The sequence below is a fragment of the Coffea arabica genome, chromosome 9c (assembly GCF_036785885.1).
Source record: "Coffea arabica cultivar ET-39 chromosome 9c, Coffea Arabica ET-39 HiFi, whole genome shotgun sequence".
NCBI classification, from domain to species: domain Eukaryota; kingdom Viridiplantae; phylum Streptophyta; class Magnoliopsida; order Gentianales; family Rubiaceae; genus Coffea; species Coffea arabica.
The window spans coordinates 42,215,768-42,239,566 of record NC_092326.1 but is presented as its reverse complement, the minus strand read 5'-3'; the positions used below and the strand labels follow the sequence as shown (position 1 = coordinate 42,239,566).

The following is a 23,799-nucleotide window of genomic DNA, read 5'->3' as shown; positions in this document are numbered from 1 at the left end:
TAGCATACCAACATACAAAAAATTAAGGGTAAACGTGAATAAAGTAATGGCAAAAGTTTGTTGGTTATAGATCTATGGGAATGTTGGGTGGCCTTTTGTAATACAGCTGAACTTCAAGGTTTTGTCTGTGATTTCTTCAAATCTCGAGGAAAATAATTGTAATTAATCCAAAACTATTGGACATGTGATGATGATATTGCAATGTGGCAATTGACGACAAAGGGAATAAGACTCTTATTGAATTTAAAAAAAGAAAAAAAAGACGGACAAAATGTGTGTGTGTGAGAGAGAGAGAGAATCTGATTGAGAAAAATGAAAGTTTTTTTTTTTACACCAAAACAAAAATTCGTGCTGCACTATAGAGTTCCAATAATCACACTTAAGTGTGCTGCACCATCTTAAAGTTACAGAAACGCTGAAAATCACAAACTCCAGTTACTTTACGAGTAGAAGCCGCGGCCGGAACGAGAACGAGGTTGTCATACTCCGCGGACAGCGCTAGTTTATTTATTTACGCCGTCACAACACGCACCGGACGCTATATTCCCGCGCCGAGCGCCGGCCCGTCGCGGCCACCGGTCTCCTAATGCCGCGGTCAACCATAATACACGTGCATTCCATTTGTCAAATGCTGCATTACTGCTTGCAGCTGTATATTGTAGTGTATGTTTTTTTTTCCTCCTTTAGATTTTTCCATTTTTTCTGTCCTTTCCAACTGTACATATATATAAAGAACACAACTAACTCTATAAAACTATCAAATTATTCGTATAAACATACGATTCTGGGGTAAAAATTTAATATTTTTGTTGTAGTTGGCAAGTTGAAAGTAAAGTGTTGGCGCAAAAACATATCAACAAATCAGCAACAAAACAAGTCAATCATAAAATCCTTCTATTTCTCTTGTTCATAAAATCTTTTTATCCAGATTATATGAGGTTATGTGTCCTTATCATTATCGAGTGATGTCAATCACAAAAATGGCGCCATCTCAGGATAGGCAATCGACTTCATTTTTTTGATTATAATTATTGGTTGCTAATTTGAGATGAAACAACGGGGTATTCTGGATCAATCAGGTAATCTTATTTATATAGTTCCCTAAACTATTTTTAATCAAATATCCATTTGTAATAAAAGTAAGATGTCTTGGGCTAAAATAGTAGTGCTTTCACCGCATCTTATAAAAGTTATGAGGTCCAAATTTTTAACAAAAGAGTTCAGAGGCGCAATTTTTAAAATTTCAGGAGGGGCGAATAAAAATTTCAAAGAGCTAGGAAAGTTACCAAGGGAGGTTTCTTCCAAATAATAGCCCTCGAAATCTAAGATGGCCAGCTATCAACGTCACAACCCAAATTTTAGCAGCTCTTTATTATTACACTAAAAGGTCAAAGTTGCTGCGCGATGCACATAACATTTTCAATGTAGGGCCTGACAATGCTAATTCTTTAATTGTGTGCCATTTTATTTAACCACAGAAAAAGTAAAGCCCTCAAAACGGCAAAGAAAGCCCCCAGCAGAAGTAGCCGTTGCAACGTCCACGTGGGGCCTTGCCGACATCGAAAGTTACTCTCCTAAGTAAATTCCTACGATTGCGTTACTTGCTGCTCCGACTTCCCATAAACCAATTTAGGAATTAATAATAATTGATGACTAGCACTACTTGAAAAGGACACCTAAATTTGCCTAAATATAAATACCATTAATTTCCATTTCGACAGCTGAGATCGATTACCGCTTCCCCACAACAAAAACCCAAACGTTACAGTTCGAAGTTAGGAAATAGGTACTCCTACTGCATGCTTACTATCTCTCTCTGAAAAAAGCGGCTGTCTTGATCTTCTCAACGCTTCTCTTCCTCTCATTTTCCATCACTTCATATCGGTCCAGAAAAAGCTAGATACAGTAGTGAGTAGTACACAGATAGCAGCTTAGAAAGCTCCGAATTTCTTATTATTTTTTCATTTCTTCTTTGTTTGTGGTTAGATAGATAGATGTCTTGGGGTTGAGTTTACTTAAGCAGAGAGAGAGAGAGAGAGAGAGAGAGAGAGAGAGAGAGAGGAAGTGGGGAGATTAGGGGAAGGAATAAATGTTCCTTGGATGAATTGAAGGGTTGAAGTGAAGCAATCCGCCCAACGCAATCAACTTCTGCTCTTCTCTGCTGCTGTCATTTTTTTCTCTTAAATGTAGATTAGAGGCGTTTCAGTTTGTCGGATTTCTTTTCTGTCTTTCTTTCTCGTATTTATTGTCTTTCTAGATATTGTTGGAAGCCCAGCTGCTCAAATTCTGCTTTAACCCACCTCAAGAAATCACCACCCCATAAGGTGAGATTTTTATTTCTTTTATTTTTTGTGAAAAATACTCTGTCTTTGACTGTATTTTGTAGGATGCGTTTCTATGATTTTATCCAATCATTTCCTGTGTAGCTTGAGTTGAATTTTGGTTTTGATAGTAGTTTTCTTGGGATGATTATATCTAACTTTCTGGTGGTAGTCTGAGAGCAGCTCCTGTACGCAGTGACTCTAAAGTCGGACAGATTTCGTATCTGAAATTCTCGATAGACAATATAAAAATTTGTCTTCTCTTTGTCCTGCGTCTTGGCTGTCAAAATCTTTCCAACTTTAATGACTAATCTGTTCTCATGGGTATTTTTTTTTTCCGACCCAAAGGCACTAAGTTTAGCATTTTCACATTACTCTTGAAGAATTCAACTGTAATTGCCTTTTTTGAGCAGCTTCTGTTGCCCAAGTTACAACATTTTCTTTCCTGGGAGCACAACAAATGGATTAGGCGTTCTCTTCATTGTACAACCAATAAATAACAGATCCACCATATTGTAGACTTTCATCGTTCTCAATTAACGGAATACATACTATAGCAGGGAATGTATGATGTGTTCCCCGAATGAAAGAATACATTTAGAAGTAATTTATTTCGACTGCAAATAGATGGTGAGTGGTATTATTTAGTCTTGGTAGCTGTTATGTCAATGTAGCTTGTTTAGTAAGACTATGATGTTTTTTTGGAGTTTTACTTCTTGAGATGTCAAATATGCCTTGCATATTGTATGTGCTTCGACTTTTACAGGAACATGCCTCGTGCATAGTTTAATACATCCTGTATCAATTACGTGCAAGCATTTTCTAATCGTTTGAGTTTCTAATCCAAATTTTGTTCGTCTTTAGTAACAGCTAGCTAGATGGCAACGCTTGGGGACATGGGGCTTTCGGCTGCAATTAATATTCTCAGTGCATTGGTTTTCTTAGTAGCATTTGCCATTTTACGGCTTCAACCATTCAATGATAGAGTGTATTTCCCAAAGTGGTATCTTAAGGGTTTGAGAAGCAGTCCAACACGCTCTGGGGCATTTGTAACGAGATTTGTGAATTTGGATTGGAGATCATATCTAAGGTTTTTGAATTGGATGCCTGATGCACTGAGAATGCCAGAACCTGAGCTTATTGACCATGCGGGATTGGATTCTGCAGTTTATTTGCGGATTTATTTACTGGGGTAGGCTCTTCTTCTTATTAATATAATCTAATAATGACGCTACCGTGTTTGCTGGATTTTGATTTGACAATCCAAGTTTCCTTCTGGTGCTGAATTTGCTCATGGATGGTTTATATAGGCTCAAAATCTTTGTTCCTGTGACATTGATTGCATGGACAATCCTTGTGCCAGTGAACTGGACAAATCACACATTGGCTAAATCAGATGTAAATTACAGCGAGATTGATCTGCTCTCTATTTCAAATATTCCACTTGGATCACAAAGGTTTGGAGCAATCAAGTTTATTTGTTCCAGTGTTGTTTAACTTTTTTTCTTTTTAATATGTAACCGAAACCCAGCCCAAATAGTAAAAAGGAAAGAAATTTTATCCCCAGGCAAGACTGTAGGTGGTAATTGTTCCTGAAAAAGTATCTATTCTTATTTTTAACACCCTATGTTTACAAATGAATACTTGAAAATTTTTAGCTATTGGTATGAATGTGTGTTAATTTGTTATCTAGTCTAAACCCAATAGTAATTTGGCTTGAGGTGCTCCCCTTTAAACAAATTACAAGATCTTTGGCATTGGTTGCCCCTAAGAAAGAGTGGTTGTCTCATGCATATGTTAAGTTGAAGGCTTTCAGTTGTCGATCCAGGGCTTAGTTTCCAATAAGTTGGCAGTAGCTATTCTCAAACTACAATTTTCTGGCATTTATCACAGTATTTCTTATGCTGGGAAAGTGCATAGAATTGCTTCTCTTGTTACTCACGTATCCTGGGAAGGAGAAGTCAGAAAATGTGAGGTGTTCTCTTTGTAATTCAGAAACTTAATGTATTTAGTCACAAAATTGCAGGTTCTGGGCTCATACGGTAATGGCCTATGCCTTCACTTTTTGGGCATGCTATATTTTACAACAAGAATATGCAAAAGTTGCACGCATGCGTCTGCACTTTATTGCCTCTGAAAAGCGACGGCCTGATCAGTTTACAGTAAGATGCTGTTTCTCTTGTCTTTTGATTCTCAAGCTGTAGATCTACTAGTTAATTCATGTGCAACCTATATTCTTGAGAAGATAGGATAGAGTGGAATATCATTTCCTTGTGTGAGACACTTCTTCTTTCTTCTTCTTTTTTTCTTGGGTGGTTCATTCTCCTCCTTTTACAGGGCACTTTTTCCTTTCTGAATGAGCATAATGTCTGTTATGATCTCATTGTTTATATTATATTCAAGTTAATATGACAATTCTATTGTAGGCTATGCGAGCATCTGTTGCAAAATTGTGCCTTTGTTTTCTGTATGGCGTTGAGAGAAAATTATTGAGCACATTTACTGGGAGCCCAAATTTTTTTATTGGAAGGCATCTCTGGTTGGTCTTTTGATATAGAACTAAGAAGAAACCAAAAATTAAGACAACGTACTTACATTATGTAGATTATGGACTCCAAAGGGGTATGATTTGTAGCTATATTGAACTGTGGTCTCAAACAATCTATGGTAAATATCAGATCTAATTCTTCTTCTCCATGAATGTAATAGCTAGAAGTTAGCCAAGATGTTTTCCACTATGTTATTTAAGTCCTAGCAAGGGGTTTTAGTGGGCTGTGCTGTATGATTTTAATGCTACTTGCTAGCTACCTTATATCAATGTTATTCTGGTATACAGAAGGAGCTATTTCGTTTATTCACATTTCAATAGCTTAGGAGCATTTTGATGTTCTTGATGAATAAATTATAAATCGCTACTTTTCTAGGGACATCTCTATCTTAAACATTATCAGCTCCTCATAGAAAAGGTATAGCTTATGTTAATTGATAGTTGACACTTGGTTAACATACCTGGAGTCTTTTATACATAAAAAAAAAAGGCATCTTTAAATGTTTTCGTTGCATAATGCTTCCCATTCATATGTTACAATTTAATTTCACTGCTGTGAAGGTCACACTCTTGGGATTGCTTCTGATTATGAAATTTGATCAACCATGCACAGGTCCTTGTTAAAAATGTACCACCAGACCCAGATGAATCAATTAGTGAAACTGTTGAGCACTTTTTCCTTGTGAACCATCCAGATCACTATCTTACTCATCAGGTTGGATCCTACTGATATCTCATCGATATTTGTTGTGGGTGATTTGTCATTGTGCTTGAATGAAAGAATGTATATTCATTATATTCTTGTTACTTGTCAGTTGAAAATACTTATATTTGAACAATTAAAAGCTTTAATCTTCTTTAGCTTCAATAAATCAACATTGAGGATGGTTTCAGATCACTGCTGATTCAAAATAGGATTTCAGAAAGCCAGCTAACAGTAATGTATATGTTTATGTGTGTGTGTGTATATGCTACGGAGTAAAAATTTATATTCTCAGTTTGATCAATCCCCTTTTAAGCAATTACCAACTTTCAACATGGAGGGTTGGGGGGGGGGGGAGAGGAGGGGGTTTTGCGGTGAGTTTTTTTTTTTTTTTTTTTAAGCTTACACCACAACCTAAGTTCTTCTAAGCAAACAATCTATTCTAAAGGTTCACATGCTGCAAATAAGAGAACTTGTCTGTTTCATTGTATTTTAGTTTTTCTGGCTTTGGGAACAAAAAAATTATTTGTACCTAAGCTTTGGAAAGGAGTTTCTTTTCTTTGTTTGAGTCTGGACAAACCACAGGCTTCCTATCCAAAACACGTGATGTGTTTAGAAAATGCTAGAGAAGGATAATAAACATTTAGCAAAGAGCATATTTTGCTCTTAAGCTCAAAAATGTAGGTGAAGTTAAACATAGTATAATGACGTTTTTGGCAAACATATCTGAGGACTTCTAATTGCAAAATCTCTCCTGATTAATGTCATAATTCTATTTTCCTCCATTTCAATTTCTTAGAATCCTGAACAACAAAGTATTGGGAAGTTGTTTAAAAGTCTTCTGTTAAATTTAATCTCATTGGACGATCAAGTATTGGTCTCCCTATTCTGGACCACTCTTGATCTTTCTTTACAGTAGACCTTGTACATCCTAACTCTAATGTTGTTACATATATGTAGGTTGTATGCAATGCCAACAAACTTGCAAAATTGGTGAAGGAAAAAAAAAGAAACCAAAACTGGCTTGACTATTACCAATTGAAATATGCTCGAAATCAATCACAACGGCCCATGATGAAGGTACTTTGTTATCCTCTCTTATTATGAATTCTTGTATTTTTCATCATGTTCCCCCTTTTTTATTTGGATGGACTGGGATGGGTGGTGGAAGTCCCCTTTATGATGTGTATTCAGGTTTATTACAAACTGACTGACTTTGGAATCTAAACTGGCAGACTGGTTTTCTTGGCCTTTGTGGTGAAAAAGTGGATGCAATTGATCATCAGACAGCAGAAATTGAAAGATTATCAAAAGAAGTAATGCTTCTTATGCTTTGATATTTTTCATGACTTGAAAAGTTTTCAGATTACTTTGTTGTTGACCTTACCATCTGCCTGGGTTGTACACTCCATGTTGGTATTTGTATAACATCCTTGATACTTCTATTTCAATGTTTGTAAGTAGCTTGGGATACAATGTGTGAACATGAATAAACAACAATACCACTCATTTGGATTGAAAAATAATCATGGAAGTGCATAACTATGACATCATAACTGTATTATTCATGCCACATATGACTAAATGGATGGAAAAATAAGAATTTGATAGAAGATTATCTTCCTTGATGTCTTTCTGAGAAAATTTTGGCATAAATCAATTGCCTTATATACTGCTTTCACATGCAGATTCCTGAAGAACGAGAAAGAGTTATAAATGATCCAAAGTCTATTATGCCTGCAGCATTTGTCTCCTTTAAAACTAGGTGGGGTGCTGCTGTTTGTGCTCAAACACAGCAATCAAGTAATCCAACTTTATGGTTGACGGAATGGGCTCCTGAGCCACGCGACGTGTACTGGCCAAACTTGGCCATTCCTTATGTTTCAGTATCAATCAGGAGGCTCATAATTGGTGTCGCTTTCTTTTTCCTCACTTTCTTTTTCATGATACCCATCGCGTTTGTGCAATCCCTTGCAAATATTGAATATATTGAGAAAAAAGCACCATTTTTGAAGCCATTAATTGAGATGTAAGTTTGTTTCCTATCTATACTTGCTCAAAAGCTTGCCTATATTTGTTCAATTTGCAGTACATGCAGTTTAAAATCCAGTACTCATATAAGTTCCGATGGAGTTCATTTTTGTGTCGGATGACAATATTAGAGCCATATGCTCAATGCGTTGTTGATGATTACGTGATTCCTTATATGGCATGAGTGTAGGTTGTAGTGATAATGTGCTTTCTAGTTTTTAAAAGCATGTTTACAAGATGAATGACAAGAAAGTTGAGGTAAACCTGTAATTACAATGTTTATCAATGGTACCAGCTTTAACTTATGCTTGTAGGCTTGCTCTTTTTGGTCATAGATGTTCTGCCTTCTTTTTATTCTTGTATTTCCTGTAGACACAAGTAAGCTTGTTTTGCCTATAGCAAGTTTTTTTTTTTGGATGGAAAATACCTTAGTCATTCAATTTGACATGTCAATTTTTCTGAAGAAACTTAGTCCATTAAATAGTTAAAAATCAAGGCTAATTGTCCCGTTGATCTTCCTCTTCAGAGTTTTACCATATACATTTCTGTATTCTTAGTTCATTGGATATTTGAAAATTAAGTTTACTTTCTCCTGCCGGTCTATCCTATTGGAGTTTTCTTGGATTCTATAATCCTCAGCCTATTTTGGTGGAATACATTTTGTGTGTTTTGGCAATCACGAGTTATTTTAAAGGAAAAATATTCAGTTGTTTATATTGCTAGAATCTGTCTTTTTCAGCCTGTTCCACAGAAACAAAATTTTATTGGTGACACCAAATTGGGAGAGAAGATTCTGCCTTATTCAATTAGCTTTGTCTTTAATCTTTTACTTTCTTTGCTTTGGGGAAGAGGGGGAGTGGAGGGTTGGTCTTAGCCGTTATTATACTGGGCTTTACCTCTGTAGAGTGTAAAGTACTTGGATCAATTTGAATTAAAAACCCTGTATTTCTCCTGAGAGACAATGCAGCTCGTAAGAAATGAGTCAATCAGACATTCGCAAGTAACTTGATGTTTATGAGAAAAGAAATCATAACTAAGAACAAGGGAAGAACAGTTAGAAGAAAGGGAATAAAGTTTCATAGCCGCATATAGATGGGTGCAGAAAGAAGGATATGGATGCGCTGCAAAAATTGCATGGATTTTATAGGTGTAAAGTTTCTCTAAGTACAAGAACTCAGTGGCATTGTAACATGCATTTGCTGGTTCCATACTTTGACCAATTTATACTGTGCAGAGCATTTGAAATAGAGAAAGAAATACATCTTGCCTTATTTCTCCTTTTGAACATCACTAATGTTGTTAGCTTAAGGGTTGTGAAAGATCAATTTCATTGTCTATACGCTTTCACTGTCTAGTACTTGTTTTAAATTAATATCTCTTCTCTTCTTTTCCCCTCTTGAGTAATGTCTGTGCACTACTTTTTTTTAATAATTAAAAAAATTGACCTACTGGTGTTGCATGCTTGTTTGGGTTTGACTTTTCCCTTTCGTACAAGTTTTTACCATGTGAATTCTCCTTTCTTTTCCTGTCTTTGAATTTACAATCCTGATGTGTATGTTTAGTACATTTCTGTTGTACTTTCAGAGCTTCAGTATTGTGGCATCCAGTGTCTGCTGTAACCTGCTTTGATTTTTATTTTACCTTCCTCTTTATATCTGCTGTATGAATTGGAAGCTTCGTTGTAGATTAACTCCTCATTTGGTTTGCATCAAATCCTGATGACAGGGTGTTATTTCTCTTGTTATTGTGTCTGCAGTATCAGTTGCTAGCTTCTTTCTCCTAATTTTCTGTTATTTTTGCAGTAAGTTCATCAAGTCATTTATCCAAGGTTTTCTACCTGGAATTGCCCTGAAAATCTTCCTCATACTGCTGCCAACTATCTTGATGATAATGTCCAAATTTGAAGGCTTTCTGAGTATATCAGGATTAGAGAGGAGATCAGCATCTAGATATTATATTTTCAACATTGTGAATGTTTTCCTTGGCAGTATAATTGCAGGAACTGCATTTCAACAGCTTAATAAATTTATTCACCAGTCAGCAAATGAGTATGTTGCTCTGATCTCTAAAGCCTTCTCATCTTTATGTATTTCAACCTTTGATTTTCTCTGGAAATTATTTGCTTTCATTTTTCTTTTTAGTTATCCTATTGTTCTATTATTATTTTGCCATTATTAAATTGGATTTTGTGTAGTGTTTCCGCCAACTGAATTCAAAGCATTTGAGGAGCTAACCAACCAATTCTAGATTCTCATTCAACATTTAGCGTCTGCTTAGTTTTCTATTTCAGCTTTTGCATTCAGTATCTTACTTGGGCATGACTGGGGAGAAGTTAATGCATGATTTGTTTAATGAAGTTAAGAATATTGATGTGACTATTTAGGCAAAGCAAAGTGGTTTGGTTAGTGAGACCAATAACTTCTACACCAGACATGCAAATTGATTAGGCAAGGTACACTAGTCTGACTAATTGCTAAATAATGTGAAAATTTAGAGAGAGAGAGAGAGAATGGAAATTATAGGTAAAATAGCTGAACTCGAGTAGAAAAACTGTAAGAGACAACAATTTGCATCTTTAATGCATTTTAATCAGTCCAAAGTATGAGTGAGGCCTAAAAAGTAGAGTGACTGGCGATCAAGAGACTTGCTGGAAAGTAGTGATGCTAACATTTGGGTTCTTGCAAAGTATTGGCTTTAATTGGAAAGAAAAAGAGTTCATCAGAAAACATTTTTAGTTTTTCCCCAAAAAAGAAAATTAGAAAAAAAAAAAAAGCATCTGTAGCATGTAATTTTTTCCAACCAAAAGGTCAAAGTTTTGAAACCTTAATGGATCATTTTCCACTATATTGGTTCAGATAAGTACTCCTACCGGAAACTAAAATATTGAATTAGACAAATCAGACTGGAAAATGCTATTAGATCATGAACTTTTTTGAACTAAAAGATCTTATCATTGTAGGTTTAAAACTTTGCCTAATCTGCCACTTCGTATTAATATTTGTTTTAAGTTTTTATGAGTAGCTTAAAAAATTATTTCTTCAAACATTTTTATTTGAAGCGCAACACTTCAAATGCAGTTGGGGGTACTGATGAAGCGATTGACTTTTGACTGGATTTTGCATATTGTCCTAGGGGGTGCAGTTAAAAGATTTATCTAAAGTTAGCTCAAACCTATTGCATTTACTTTCGAACTTTTTTTGTAAATTTGAAAGCTGCATGTTCAGATTTATGAGGAATTTGATTTTATGAGGTGAACTTAGTTTATGGCCTTTCTTTATCCTTTGACTTTGTGGTGCACCTTTCTGGGCTTTTGCTTTAGAAAATATTTCACGTTCTGTTATCCATGTGGTGAATTTTGCTTAATCTATTTTTTTTTTTTAAACTACAGAATCCCAAAAACAATTGGTGTGGCTATTCCAATGAAAGCAACTTTTTTCATAACTTATATAATGGTTGATGGATGGGCTGGTATCGCTGCAGAGATCTTAAGGGTGAGGCCTTTGATAATTTTCCACCTGAAGAACTTTTTCATGGTGAAGACTGAGAAAGACCGAGATGAAGCAATGGATCCTGGGAGTCTTGGTTTCGACACTGGGGAACCCCAAATACAGTTTTATTTTCTACTAGGCCTTGTGTATGCTGTCGTGACACCAATTCTACTTCCATTCATACTGGTTTTCTTTGGCCTGGCATATGTTGTGTTTCGTCATCAGGTAATTACTTGCCTCCTGATGTTGAGCCAATTGATGCTCTGCTATCTATTAATTGGAGTTAGTGTGCACAAACACCATATATTTGGATGAGTCCACCTTGGTGAAGGGTGGAATTTCGGTGCCTAAGCTTGTAATCTTTCAGGCAGATGTATCCATAAATAGTTTACATGAGCTTTAAATGATAGGCAGCTCAATGTTATACGTCTCTGCCAAGAATTTGGGATTACAGTTTGATCTTAGCGAGTCAGTCTTTGAGTCCATATTTAAAGAGTACGGTATTGTGTGAGCATATTTAAGCATTTGACCGTCTATGGAATCATTTTTTCGCTCTGTTTTTTGCCCCTTGAAAACTTTATGCTGATTAAAAATATTAAGACTTGACTTCAGAATTTGGGTTTATCCAGGCAAAAAGGAAACATAAAATTTGTTTGTTTTCTGGGCATCGACTTTTATCTTGGGGAATGACCTCCTCTTCTTACAGGTTGAAATTTATTGTTCATACACCACCACATTCTTTTTCTCAAAAACCATGTGCTGGCCAAAAATGTGAAGAGGATTTGATTTTGAAATTTGGCTTCATCAAAAGAGGAAAAGAAAGAACGAAAGTTAAATTTCTTTTCTGGCATTGACTTTTCTCTTGGGCAAAGGCCTCTTTTTCTTACAGATGAATTTTGTTGTTCATGCATGTGCATTATCTTCTTCATATATTCTGGATTCGTTTCTATGTAAGTTTCACTAACCTAATAACATCATCTTAAAGTTACAACCAACTTGTATGCTGCTTGCCTTTCATTTGCCCAGAGTTCTCTTACAGAGCCTTTATAAAATTCTGCAGATCATAAACGTGTATAATCAAGAGTATGAAAGTGCTGCAGCTTTTTGGCCAGATGTTCATGGGCGTATCATTTCTGCCATGGTCATCTCGCAGCTACTTCTAATGGGGCTGATGAGTACAAAGCATGCTGCTCTGTCCACACCGTTCCTTCTTGCGCTCCCAATTCTGACCATTTCGTTCCATTTATACTGCAAAGGCCGTTATGAACCAGCTTTCCGCAGATATCCCTTACAGGTAGCTTTGGACGCCATTTATATGCTCTAAATGGTAAATCAAGTATTCAAATAGCTTTTTGCAGAATGAAGAAGAAATGGTTTGCTTATTTTCAGATTTTCGCATTATATCCACTAATATTTTACTCAATGCTTGATTTTTTTTTTTTTTTTTTTTAAAAAACTCTCTTTCTTAGCCTCTTGACATGAATTTGAAGTCTCGGTGCTCTATCTTTGTGCTTCATTTACAGGAAGCAATGATGAAAGATACTCTGGAGCGGGCAAAAGAACCAAACCTGAACTTGAAGGCCTACCTCCAGAATGCTTATATTCATCCTGTTTTCAAAGGTGGAGATGATGATGATGAGGATGAGGATGAAATCTTTGAAAAGTTGGAAGCAACTGTGCTGGTGCCTACAAAACGGCAGTCGCGGAGGAACACACCTGTCCCTAGCAAAGTTAGTGGTGACTCTTCGCCATCATTGCCGGATCTTCAAGAAAAAGGACGTCCTTAAAATGTTCGTCAAGAAACCTGAATGTCCTCTTTGTACATGAGACTTAAAAATCTTCATTAAGGAGAGTAATGCTGTAAATTATGCGAATTTCTGAGCTTGTATAGCCCTTGAAAGGTCCACTTCGGCCTGTTAGAGCTAACCGGAAGAGAGATTAACAAGATTTCCATTTTGTGTTTCTTCAAGAATTAGTGTCACTGCTTAGAAATTTTGAATGACTTTACTGAAGTAAATTTATTTATTTATTTTTTTTTAAAAAAAAAGAAGGGCCGAATCAGTGTGGATGCAGAGACCCTATCCCGTGTGACTGAAATATCCTATCCATACATTGTATAGCAAAAGAGAATAGTTTAATCAAATCAAATTAATAAAATTATATTCAGTCTTGTACGGATGGCATGTCTACCTCAAAATTCGTACTTTTCAATTGAATCAGATAGGAGATTAGATGAACGCTAAAAAATGCTCACTTTTTGCTTTGGATTGTAGATAACAAACTTAGAAAGAAGTTGCCAACTTTCAAATGACTAATTTTAAATTTGGATCAACTTTGCACGTACAAACAACTGTGCTTGCATTGGTGAGCATAAATGCATGCCATGTTTTGCATCTGCAAAAAATTGAAGTATAAATTCAAATTGGGATTAGATAGCATGCATATGTATTTGAACCATAGTTATTAGATAGCATGTTATGCCTATGTTGGTGTGGCTGGTCGGATTAAAATATTGGGCAAAAAGGTAATTTTAGAAAAATTTCCAAAATCCGTCGGGTTCATAAAAAATTGCATGGTTTAGTGGGTTACCGGTTCGACCATCCGGATCAAACGGTTCAAAGCGAGTCATCTGTAACTCTGATCCAATTCGCGTACACTAATTTTTTTTCAAATAATCACATATGCGACGACAATGTTTTAAAAGGGCAAGTAATTAGTCATGAACTTGGGGCGGCTTTGTAACTTTGATTAGAATCAAGGGATAATTTTACAAACCTCCCATGAGGTTTTTGACAATTTAACTCAACTCTCTTAAGATTTAAGGAATTACACTAACCTTTCTTGGTGTGATAATATGGCTATAATATCCTTCACTTAATAGACAATTCACACTATGATGCAAATGTTAAATAAAACCAAGAAAAAAGAAAAAAAAAACCTATCTCTTTTATTCTCCACCAACAGTCATTTCTTCTTTCTCTCTCTGTCTCTCACTCTTGTAAGCAACGATTATTTATTAATTCTTTTCTCTTATTGTCTCTTTACCTTTCCTTTCCTCTTACTTTTTCTCTATATCCACATCTCTATTTATCTTAATGATAACTTACCATACCATAACCATCTCTATTTACTTGAGGAATATGACATTATTTTACTTGTAGGAATAGATTTTATTATCAACTAAAGAGAAATGAATATGCTTGTAGTGATGATAACGAAATAACTAATGCAATTGATAACTAACAAGCATGGAAGAGGAGGGATTAGTGAGAAAATTGTTGGGTTGATTATTATCCTAAAAACTTGTGTAGGATATTAATAAATGTATTTGATTTTCTTTACTTGATTAATATTGTTGGTTTTGGTTTTGTTATGGATGGATTAACTTTATTTTACGATGTTAATATATATTTCTGTGAAGGTCGGAGTATTGTTCTACTGGTGGTGGTAGGTTAGACTACTATTGTTTTGCGACATTGCGAGGTATTGAATTGAAGTTTAGAGTGTGAGTTTGGTTGTTGATTGTCAAGGGAGAATTAAATTTTCAAAAACTATTTAGCCTGGAATGATATAACAAGACAGATGTTGGGATTTTTGAAGCTGGTGAAATTCTTAAACTGTTCAAACTGTTTGCTTGGTGGGTTTGTCACATGTTTGAAAATAATTAGATTTGGCATTGGAGTTTGAAGTGTTTGTTTGGTGGTGGTATTGTTGCAAATTTGGAAGAAAATATTGAGGAAACTAGTTTTCTTTTTGTTTTTTTTTTTAATAGAACAAGGGTAATTTAGGGCATTTGAAAGAAAATCTAGCATGATGGGTCTATTTTGTTACCTAAATAGTAAAAGCAAGGGAACTAGGTATAATTTCTAAAACCTGAGGGGAGCTCTCTGCAATTGTCAGATACTTCAGGGGCGGTACGTGAAATTATCCCTAGAATCAATTAATCAAAAAGAAAAACGTGAAACATGAGTAGAAAGAAAGAAAAGAAAAAAAAGACACGTGGAAACCAGCAGTTTATATGTGTACCGGGGACCGAACGGATGCCGCCGCCTCTTACTTGTTTTTCCCATCGCAAAATGCTTCACATTTATCCAGCTCCTTTTTCTGTAACGCCACCAAAGTGACAGCAGTTCATAGATACTCCTGCACATGGGAGGAATGTTCTATACTTTTCAGCGTCTTTCAATGTCTGTTTTGTTTTGTGAAATTTTGTCTACAAGTTTTTGTTTTTCCTAAAAATGTCGTTAAAGGTCCAAATTGCCTCGGATAGTTTAAGCAATTTAAATGTTTCTGTGAGATGGGTACCAAACAAATTTTGCTCACGTACCGGTATCTTATGCTAAATCTAGCAAATTCGGGTCATCTCCAATGGTCTATAATAAGTTTCGACTAAATCAAATAATTCAATTCAGCATTTATGAATTTAGATTTTAGCATATTTGAACGCATTTAATAATAAAAAATTAATTAAGTGATAATAGATTTTCTTTACGCAGAATTTGCTCTAAAAATAAGTGATAAATTATTCGCTTATACATTATATGATATACGCTCACTTAAAATGTATAATTCAATAATTTAATGAATTCAAATTTCATATTTTATATTTTATATTTTAATTTTATCAAACGTACTTTTAGCTTTTTATTGAATAAAAAAACCAAAAGATCTAACACTTGAGTGGCAATTTACAATTCTACATAACTCTAATAATTACCAGAAAATATTCTTTTAGTGTCAATAAATGGAAATCAATAACTCCACCAAATATTTCCACCCTAAACCTCTCCGCTTTTGGTGCTGTTTTCAAAAAGATAATTATGTAAGGGGGAAAAGCCCACATGGCAAGAAATTGATACGCATGGATTTTCTCTTTCCCCCTACCTAACAACAACATAGTATAAGTTTTTTTTTTTTTTTTTTTTTTGGTAGTAAAAAAAGTGCTAATACTACTGTGAACTGCTGACTGCTTGCCTGATCGTCTAATCCACAGGAAAAAGCATAATTTTTTATTTCATTAAATAATAGCAATTTTTAAAATGAAGAATACCTCAAATTAATTGCGAAAAGATACAGACTAGTGTTCGGTTTCTTTCCCTCTATTCTCTGTTGCAGCTTTGGCTGGACTCTTCTTATTTCTAGCAGTATCTCTCTTTCCTACCTCGACGACGTCGAATTTTTTCTCTCTTTTTTTTCCTTTTCAACTTATCTCAATTTTCACTTCAACCCAAATCCCAATTGCAGTCCAGTCCCGTTCGCCGACTCCCCCAACACCTGATCACCTCTCCATCAAAATCCCAACTTCCTACCATGCAAAGTTTGTCCTTTGATCGTCTTTTCTAAATTTTGATTCATCAGGTCAGTCAGTTTTTTTTTGCTTTTTTTGATTACCTGACTTTATTTACGACGACCCTTTATCAGAGTCTGTTGAATGATGACTTTTTTCTGGTTTTTGGGCTTGTTTTCATCATGGGTTCTTTGAATTTTTACGGCACGTGGGTGTTTTTTTGAGTTCTTGTTGAGCTGATCAGTTGGATTCTGTTTCTATCGGAATGATGAATTTCGGTTGTGCTAGATTTTATTTGTTTGTTTAGCCGATAATAACACGTTATGTTTGTTAAATTCCATTGGCCGAGTCGTGCTGACGTGGAGTGGAATCAATGTAGATTTTGTTTCTTTTTTGTGAATTTTTTTGCTGCTTCTCTGCATTTTCATTTGTGTCTGAAGTAATTGTCAGGCTGAGCTTCATGGCACATGCATTTATGCGCACATGCACTTTTGAATTTCTATGAATAATATATATGTAATCTCTGTATCTTCCAATTCTTTTAGTTTCTTTATTGTGGTTTTTTTTTTTTTTTTGGGGTGGTGGGTTAGTGTTGGGAAGGAGGGCTTTTGGATTGGATATCTAGCGGTATAATCAATTTGGATGTTTGGGTATTTATTTATTGAGCTCAGGGATAATGCTGAAAAGAAAGGGATTACATTCAAAATTAAGGCTTTTATTTATTTATTTGCTTGCATGGTCGAGAAGATGACAGTGTGATTGCTAAGCAGGAGAACTTGAGCTGTTACAAGGGTATTAATATCGGCATCTGATATTGAAACTTCTGTCAGAAAAGCAATTGCTTGGATGGGCGTCATTTGCACCGTCTGCTGCACATGAATCACAAACATGGCACATGCATTTTGACTTTGCATAAATAATGTAACTTCATAGTTTCATACTACTTCTGATCCTTTTGAGAAAAAGATTGATTCACTTTTTAAAAGTAGGAGCTAGAAACAATGAAGAGTCATTTCAATTTATCCCTGGGCTTGAATATGTCACTCAAGAATTGTCTTGAGAGGTGAAGTCCGGGGGTGGCAGGGACTTTTGGGTCTGATAACTAATACAGTTTAACTGGTTCTTTGTTGTTTTGTATTACATTCAGTTACATTGTTGCATTTTTGGACTCAAATATTGGACATTGGCATTGATTATTCAGCCTGTTTTGTTTGCATTTGCTGTGCAGATGGCTGTGTTGATTACAAAGCAGGAAAGTGTAAGGCAATATGCTGATAACGAAATCCAAATGGTCCGTGGGAGTTCTGGAAAAAGGCCTGGTTTCCCCAAAAGGAGAAAGCTTGTACTGAGTTTTGAAGATGAAGAGGAGGATAACAGAGTCACACTACTCAACGGGGAAGAGACCTCAAACCAAGTCAAGCTATGTCAATGTACCGAATTATCTGGTGGTGCAAATCCAAAAAAGCCTAGTTGTTGCCAAAGCAGTGAAAGTACGGTGGAAAATACAAATTTTTCTGATGAACTGATCAATCTGGGATCACCTCGAAGAAACATGAGAATCTTGTCAAAGAAAAGGAGGAGAAAATGCTTAGATGGCAGAGGTCCATCCAAGAGGCATCCTAGTTTGTCAAACAAGAAAAAAGGTTGCATGCTTCAAGAGGAATCAGAAGAAGAGGAAGACAGAGAGGACAGTCCAGGAACTTCCTCAATGACCAAAACTGCCATTAATCAGCAAAGAATGGCCTTAGATTTTGAAGTTTCAGATGACAAGAGAAATTCAAAAGATTGTTCGAACACTTCTGAAAAGAATAAATTTCTTCAGAATGAATCTATTCAAAAAGGGATGTGTGAAGGAAAGAAAATGAGGACGCATATAGGTGATGTGAATAAATTAAATTCCAGAAAAGCCATTGGCAAAGCACAAGTAGCTCAGCACCCACCTAAGGGAAGAACCTCAGATAAGAAGAACTCAGAGAGAAATTCTGATAGTTCAAGTAGTAAAAAAGTTTCTGTATCCAATTTTTTTGCCAAAGGAAATGGGGATGGAAGTGATGATGACTGGAATGAAAGCAAGGAAAAGCCAAGGATATCAACAGCTCAAGTAGATGTTCAAAAAACTGAAGAAGAATTTGAAAGCTCAGATAGTAGAAGAATTTCTGCACGACACCGCTGTGCCACAAACAAGAAATTCAGTTTTGAGGGCGATTATCTTTTTGGAGAATGGATAGATGACGAAGAAGATGTGGTTTTATCATTTGAAGAAATCACTGTAAGTAGTTACTCAAGTTATGCTACAGTGAAAGGAGGTAGCAGATCAACTTCTGTGCCGACAAAGGGAAGTATTAAGGACATAAAAAGAAAACAGGATAACAATGGCAAAGGCTCTTCGGTTAACTCATCTCCTTCCTCATCTTCCTCTTCTTGGAAGTCAGCTTCGATATGTGATAGGAAAAGTATGGACAGATCGTCAAATGGGAACATCAAGGTAAGTCCCATCTTTTGTTTCTTTCATTACTTTCTCTTTTGATGAAAAACTTGTATAAACAGAAATGTTCATAAAGCAGGTAGAGAAAAAGCGGCATGTGAAGTGTCATCAGTGCCAGAGGAATGACAGGGTAACAGTTGTCCCTTGCATGAAGTGTAAAGAGAAAGTTTACTGCATACAATGCATTAAGCAATGGTAACTTGCTAGCCTTCATTCAACTCTCAAAAAAAAAAAAAAAGATGTTTGCATTGGTATCTTTTGTTCATTCTTTTCGGAAATCTATAATAACTTGGATGTCTTATTTTTCTGAAAACTTTTGTCTTAATGTAGGTATCCTGAGTTGTCCGAGGAAGAAGTTTCAGAAACATGTCCACATTGCAGTAGAAACTGCAATTGCAATTTATGCTTGCATTCAAGTGGCTTTATTAAGGTTTGTTGGTTTTTTAGAAGTTAACAGCGTATCTTTTTTGTAGTTTCTGAAATACTGGCTGATGTTTTATTCAAATTCTATGTTAGACATCACAAAGAGATCTGGATGATTCAGAAAAGGTTCGGCATCTTCACTATCTAATCAACCAACTTCTCCCTATTTTAAAACAAATTCATCAGGAGCAAATTGAGGAGCTAGAAATGGAATCCCATATTCAAGGTATGCATATTTGATAATAGAATTTGAATTTGTTTGCTTCAATATAATTTTTTTCTGATAGAAATTGTACCATCAGGGGTACCATCATTTTCAATTGAAGTAAAACGGTCAACTTTCTATGATGATGAGCGTGTCTACTGGTACGTTATCTTTTCACTAAGAGAATATTGTTCTTAACTGATGGTCAACTCACTATGATGATGAACATGTCTACTGGTATATTATCTTTTCTCTAAGAGAATATTGTTCTCAACTGATTGGTAACGGAGATAAATAGGGCTTTTTCATCTTTACAGCAATCACTGTTCGACCTCAATAGTTGATCTACATCGAAGTTGTCCAAAGTGTTCCTACGAGCTCTGTCTTAATTGTTGTCGTGAGATACGCAAAGATGAGTTTTTAGGAAGTCATGATAGAGTACTTTACCAGTATGTGAATAAAGGCAATGATTATATGCATGGTGGAGATCCACTGCCAGGAACTTTGGATATGGAACGTGCAAGAGACCAGGTTGAACCAGTAATCAGATGGGTTGCCAATGATAATGGAAGTATAACATGTGCTCCAAGAGAAATGGGTGGCTGTGGTAGTTGTCTGCTTGAGCTCAAGCATCTCCTTCAAGAAGATTGGATCTCAACTTTGGAAGCCAGAGCACAAAAAATTTTAGATGATTGCAAAACTACGCATGCAATTTCATGGCCAATTCTCCAGGAATCTGACCCTAAAAGGTTAAGGAGAGCTGCTTTTAGAGAAGGGTCTTGTGACAACTACTTGTACTGCCCAGATTCATTGGATGTCATGAGGCAGGAGGAGCTTTTTCGCTTCCGTAGTCACTGGGCTAGAGGTGAACCAGTGATAGTTCAGAATGTTCTTGAGCAGACAAGTAGATTAAGCTGGGAGCCGATGGTTATGTGGCGCGCATTGTGTGAGCACAATGATTCAAGTGTCAGCACAAAAATGTCAGAAGTCAAGGCTATTGATTGCCTTGCAGGTTGCGAGGTAATTCTACCATTTTCATGCTTTATCCTGTTAGCTTTCGTCTGAAGAAGTGTTTAAATGTAGGATGCCATAATATACTTTGTTTTCTGTCCAGAAAGCATTTTCATTGTCTTTTAATATTGTTTTAACACTTATGCCTTTGGCAGGTTGAAATCAGCACCCGCAAGTTTTTTAAGGGTTACATAGAAGGAAGAACATATAAGAATTTTTGGCCTGAGATGCTCAAACTCAAGGACTGGCCACCATCTGATAAATTTGACGACCTTTTGCCACGGCATTGTGATGAGTTCATCAGTGCATTGCCATTTCCAGAATACACAGACCCGCGAGTTGGTTTCCTGAATTTGGCCGTGAAGCTACCTGCTCATGTCTTGAAACCTGATCTAGGCCCAAAGACTTACATAGCATATGGACTTGCAGAAGAACTGGGAAGAGGGGATTCTGTAACCAAACTTCATTGCGATATGTCAGATGCGGTAGGTGCTGGACATGTCAACATATGTGCGGTCTTTCCATCAAGTCTTTTTCCTTCCCCTTTTAACAAGGATTCATATCCTCATGCTGATGGACCTGTACAGTACTTAATTGACAAAAAAAACTTTGGGAAAATAGGCTAGGTTAATAGGGTATTCTTTTCTGATACGAGCATTGCTTTACATAGAAAATTATGCTACACCAAACTGATGTGATGTTTGAAAATCAGTTGTTGAGTTCTGTCTTGTAACTACAATGATTACTTATGCATCTTTAAATCCATTTGGTCTTCAATAGAGCATGTCGCGAGGTCTTTTATGTGGAACCTTTTTGTTTTGCTTTGAAGTTAGCTCTCTGCTGATAGATTGATGGACCAGTAAAACATATTACCTTCACCTGTTTCCATAGTTGAAATGTTGTTGTTCCCTTTTTTCTGTGTTTGCTTCTTTCCTTTTGATTGCTGAATAATGCATAATTCAGAAGCAACTTTTGTCTATTTCCTTGCCTTTATTATTATTATTATTATTGGTTTATTGCAAGCTGATGTCTTTTAATGCTAACTTTTTCAGGTAAATATTTTGACTCACACAGCAGAAGTAGTATTAACTGATGAGCAACGTTCTGCAATTGAGACTTTGAAGAAGAAACATGAAGCGCAGGATGAAAAAGAACATTTTGGAAATTTGAAATTGAATAATGGCTCTAGCTTAGAGAATGTTTGTCAGGTTGGGATGTTTCATGATGTAATAAAAGACGGGAACGCATCTGAAAGGAGTGAAAAAGCAGGAAATATCTTGGAAGAATGTGTAGAAGAACAACCTTGTTCTAGTTTTTCATCCATGGAACATATAGATGAAAGAGGTGGTGCTCTGTGGGACATTTTCAGGAGAGAAGATGTACCCAAACTGAAAGAATATCTTGTAAAACATTCAACAGAATTTAGGCACACTTACTGCTGTCCAGTTGATCAGGTAGCTTTCATTGACACAAGGAAATTTTATTTTCTTAGAACCTTATAATGTACTTGTGCACTTGGGTAACCTTATAATGTTTTTAGGTTATTCATCCAATTCATGACCAGTCGTTCTACCTTACCATGGAACACAAAAGGAAGCTAAAGGAAGAATATGGTTAGCATCCGCCATTGCATTAGCATCTCTTTTTACTCCACACCACAGGAAAATAAAGAAATACTAAACAAAACATTAAATTTACTTGTTATTCCTGTCTGAATCATTTTATTTCATTTTACTAAATGATCTGAATCATTTTAGGTATAGAGCCCTGGACATTTGAGCAGAGAATTGGAGAGGCGGTTTTTATTCCAGCAGGTTGCCCACATCAGGTTCGGAATCTGAAGGTAAATTATCTGCCCCTCTAGCTCATTCTTTTGATGCATTCATTCAACTTAGAACTTTCCTTTGGCACTTTCAGTCTTGTACAAAAGTTGCTGCAGACTTCGTTTCTCCGGAAAATTTACATGAGTGCCTTCGATTGACTGAGGAGTTTAGGAGACTTCCAAAGAACCACAAGGCCAGAGAAGACAAGCTAGAGGTAGCAGCCTGTCTTCCATTTATTTGATTATGGATCATTTTTTGGGTAATTGTGTTAAAATGGGAACACCTAGTGCTGTCTGACTCAATATTCATTTCTGGAACAGGTAAAGAAAATGATTGTTCATGGCGTGAACCAAGCAGTTCAGGAACTTGAACAGTTGACAAATACCAGTATGAAAACATGTGGATTCATTTGGGAGTAACGGCATGCAGATGAAAGAATTGATGGTGTTGATCTATTTGAATTGATACAATGCTTCCTTGGATTTTGGACATTTGCGGGAGAGAAAGTTCAGAGATATCTGTAGATAAAAGACGGAATTAGTAACAGTATTCGCTTTTTCACATACTTTACGCAAAAAGATAAATAATAAAGAAGGCTTTTGGTTTCATCAGCTATGCATCATAACGCTTTTTCTCTTCTGTTCTTTGCTGTTTGCTTTTCTGATCATATTTTTTTCAACTAAAGCCAACCCTCTTTGCTTCCTCCATGGAAGGAAAAAGTTGCCCGAGTTGTCCATTCCTCGCGGAGAAAAAAATTTACAGGTGCAAATATTGTGTATGCAACATGGTTCAAAGCCGCGGCCATGGCTCCGATTATTTCACATCGGTCTCGGTATATCGGTTGCGGTTTTGACGATACGCAAATTTTTGAAATATTTAATATTCTAAAAATTGTAAAAAAAAAAAGAAAGAAATTAGTAAAAATAATAAAAATTCGAGTTGACTCAGGATAACTTGGAGTTACTAAATCATTTCTATCCGTCTCGGAGACATCTCAACCAATATCTTGGCGATCCATTATCTCGGAATCATTTTGTCTCGATATCGAAATGAAAAACCTCGTTCCGATGACGACTCGACTAAGTCTTTGAACCATGATATGAAATGTAGGCGTGGTAACAGTCCAGTCAAGTCCAAACACGGATACATTCAAGTTCAATCTCGATTTATCTTGGTTCAAACTTGATGAATACTATATTCAAGCATTTGAGGTCAACTTGATTAAAATAAGCGAGCTCAAACTAAGCTCAAGTCCTATGACTAATCGAGATTTAGGTAATTTCACTATTTTAAGTATATTCAAGTTCAAACTCGATTTACCTTGACTTGAACTTGATGAATAGTATATTCAACTCGATTAAAATAAGCGAGTTTAAACTAAAGCACTGTTTCATAACTCAATTCAACACTTAAAGTTAATGGATTCAAATCCTAATATGTCTAGTTGCATTCGATAACCAAAAATAGAACATAT

General features: G+C 35.9%; 2 protein-coding genes across 5 annotated transcripts; both read left to right on the top strand.

The window, feature by feature from the left end:
- Positions 1–1,698: 1,698 nt before the first annotated feature.
- Positions 1,699–13,093, top strand: LOC113708562 (calcium permeable stress-gated cation channel 1-like). Of its 3 annotated transcripts, none has more exons than XM_027231035.2 (12): positions 1,699–2,324; positions 3,192–3,513; positions 3,632–3,778; positions 4,348–4,483; positions 5,483–5,584; positions 6,533–6,652; positions 6,808–6,888; positions 7,261–7,601; positions 9,406–9,651; positions 10,992–11,316; positions 12,152–12,385; positions 12,615–13,093. In XM_027231035.2, exons 2-12 carry the CDS (start codon positions 3,200–3,202, stop codon positions 12,876–12,878), a joined length of 2,310 nt encoding a protein of 769 aa, XP_027086836.1. In that variant the 5' UTR covers positions 1,699–2,324; positions 3,192–3,199; the 3' UTR covers positions 12,879–13,093. The 3 variants fall into 3 exon arrangements, with proteins under 3 accessions (XP_027086836.1, XP_071921404.1, XP_027086835.1); XM_072065303.1 differs by having other exon boundaries at positions 1,725–2,324; positions 3,186–3,513; positions 7,261–7,337; XM_027231034.2 differs by having other exon boundaries at positions 1,725–2,324; positions 3,186–3,513.
- A 2,989-nt stretch (positions 13,094–16,082) lies between these two features.
- On the top strand, positions 16,083–22,933 carry LOC113707825 (lysine-specific demethylase JMJ26-like). 2 transcript variants are annotated; one of them, XM_027230153.2, is made up of 13 exons: positions 16,083–16,449; positions 17,607–18,863; positions 18,940–19,058; positions 19,194–19,293; positions 19,380–19,512; positions 19,589–19,652; positions 19,809–20,511; positions 20,658–20,987; positions 21,555–21,956; positions 22,043–22,115; positions 22,260–22,345; positions 22,420–22,539; positions 22,646–22,933. In XM_027230153.2, the coding sequence occupies exons 2-13, from the start codon at positions 17,607–17,609 to the stop codon at positions 22,742–22,744; spliced, it is 3,486 nt and encodes a 1,161-aa protein (XP_027085954.1). In that variant the 5' UTR covers positions 16,083–16,449; the 3' UTR covers positions 22,745–22,933. The 2 variants fall into 2 exon arrangements, with proteins under 2 accessions (XP_027085954.1, XP_027085955.1); XM_027230154.2 differs by having other exon boundaries at positions 16,086–16,449; positions 18,943–19,058.
- The last annotated feature ends 866 nt before the right edge of the window (positions 22,934–23,799 follow it).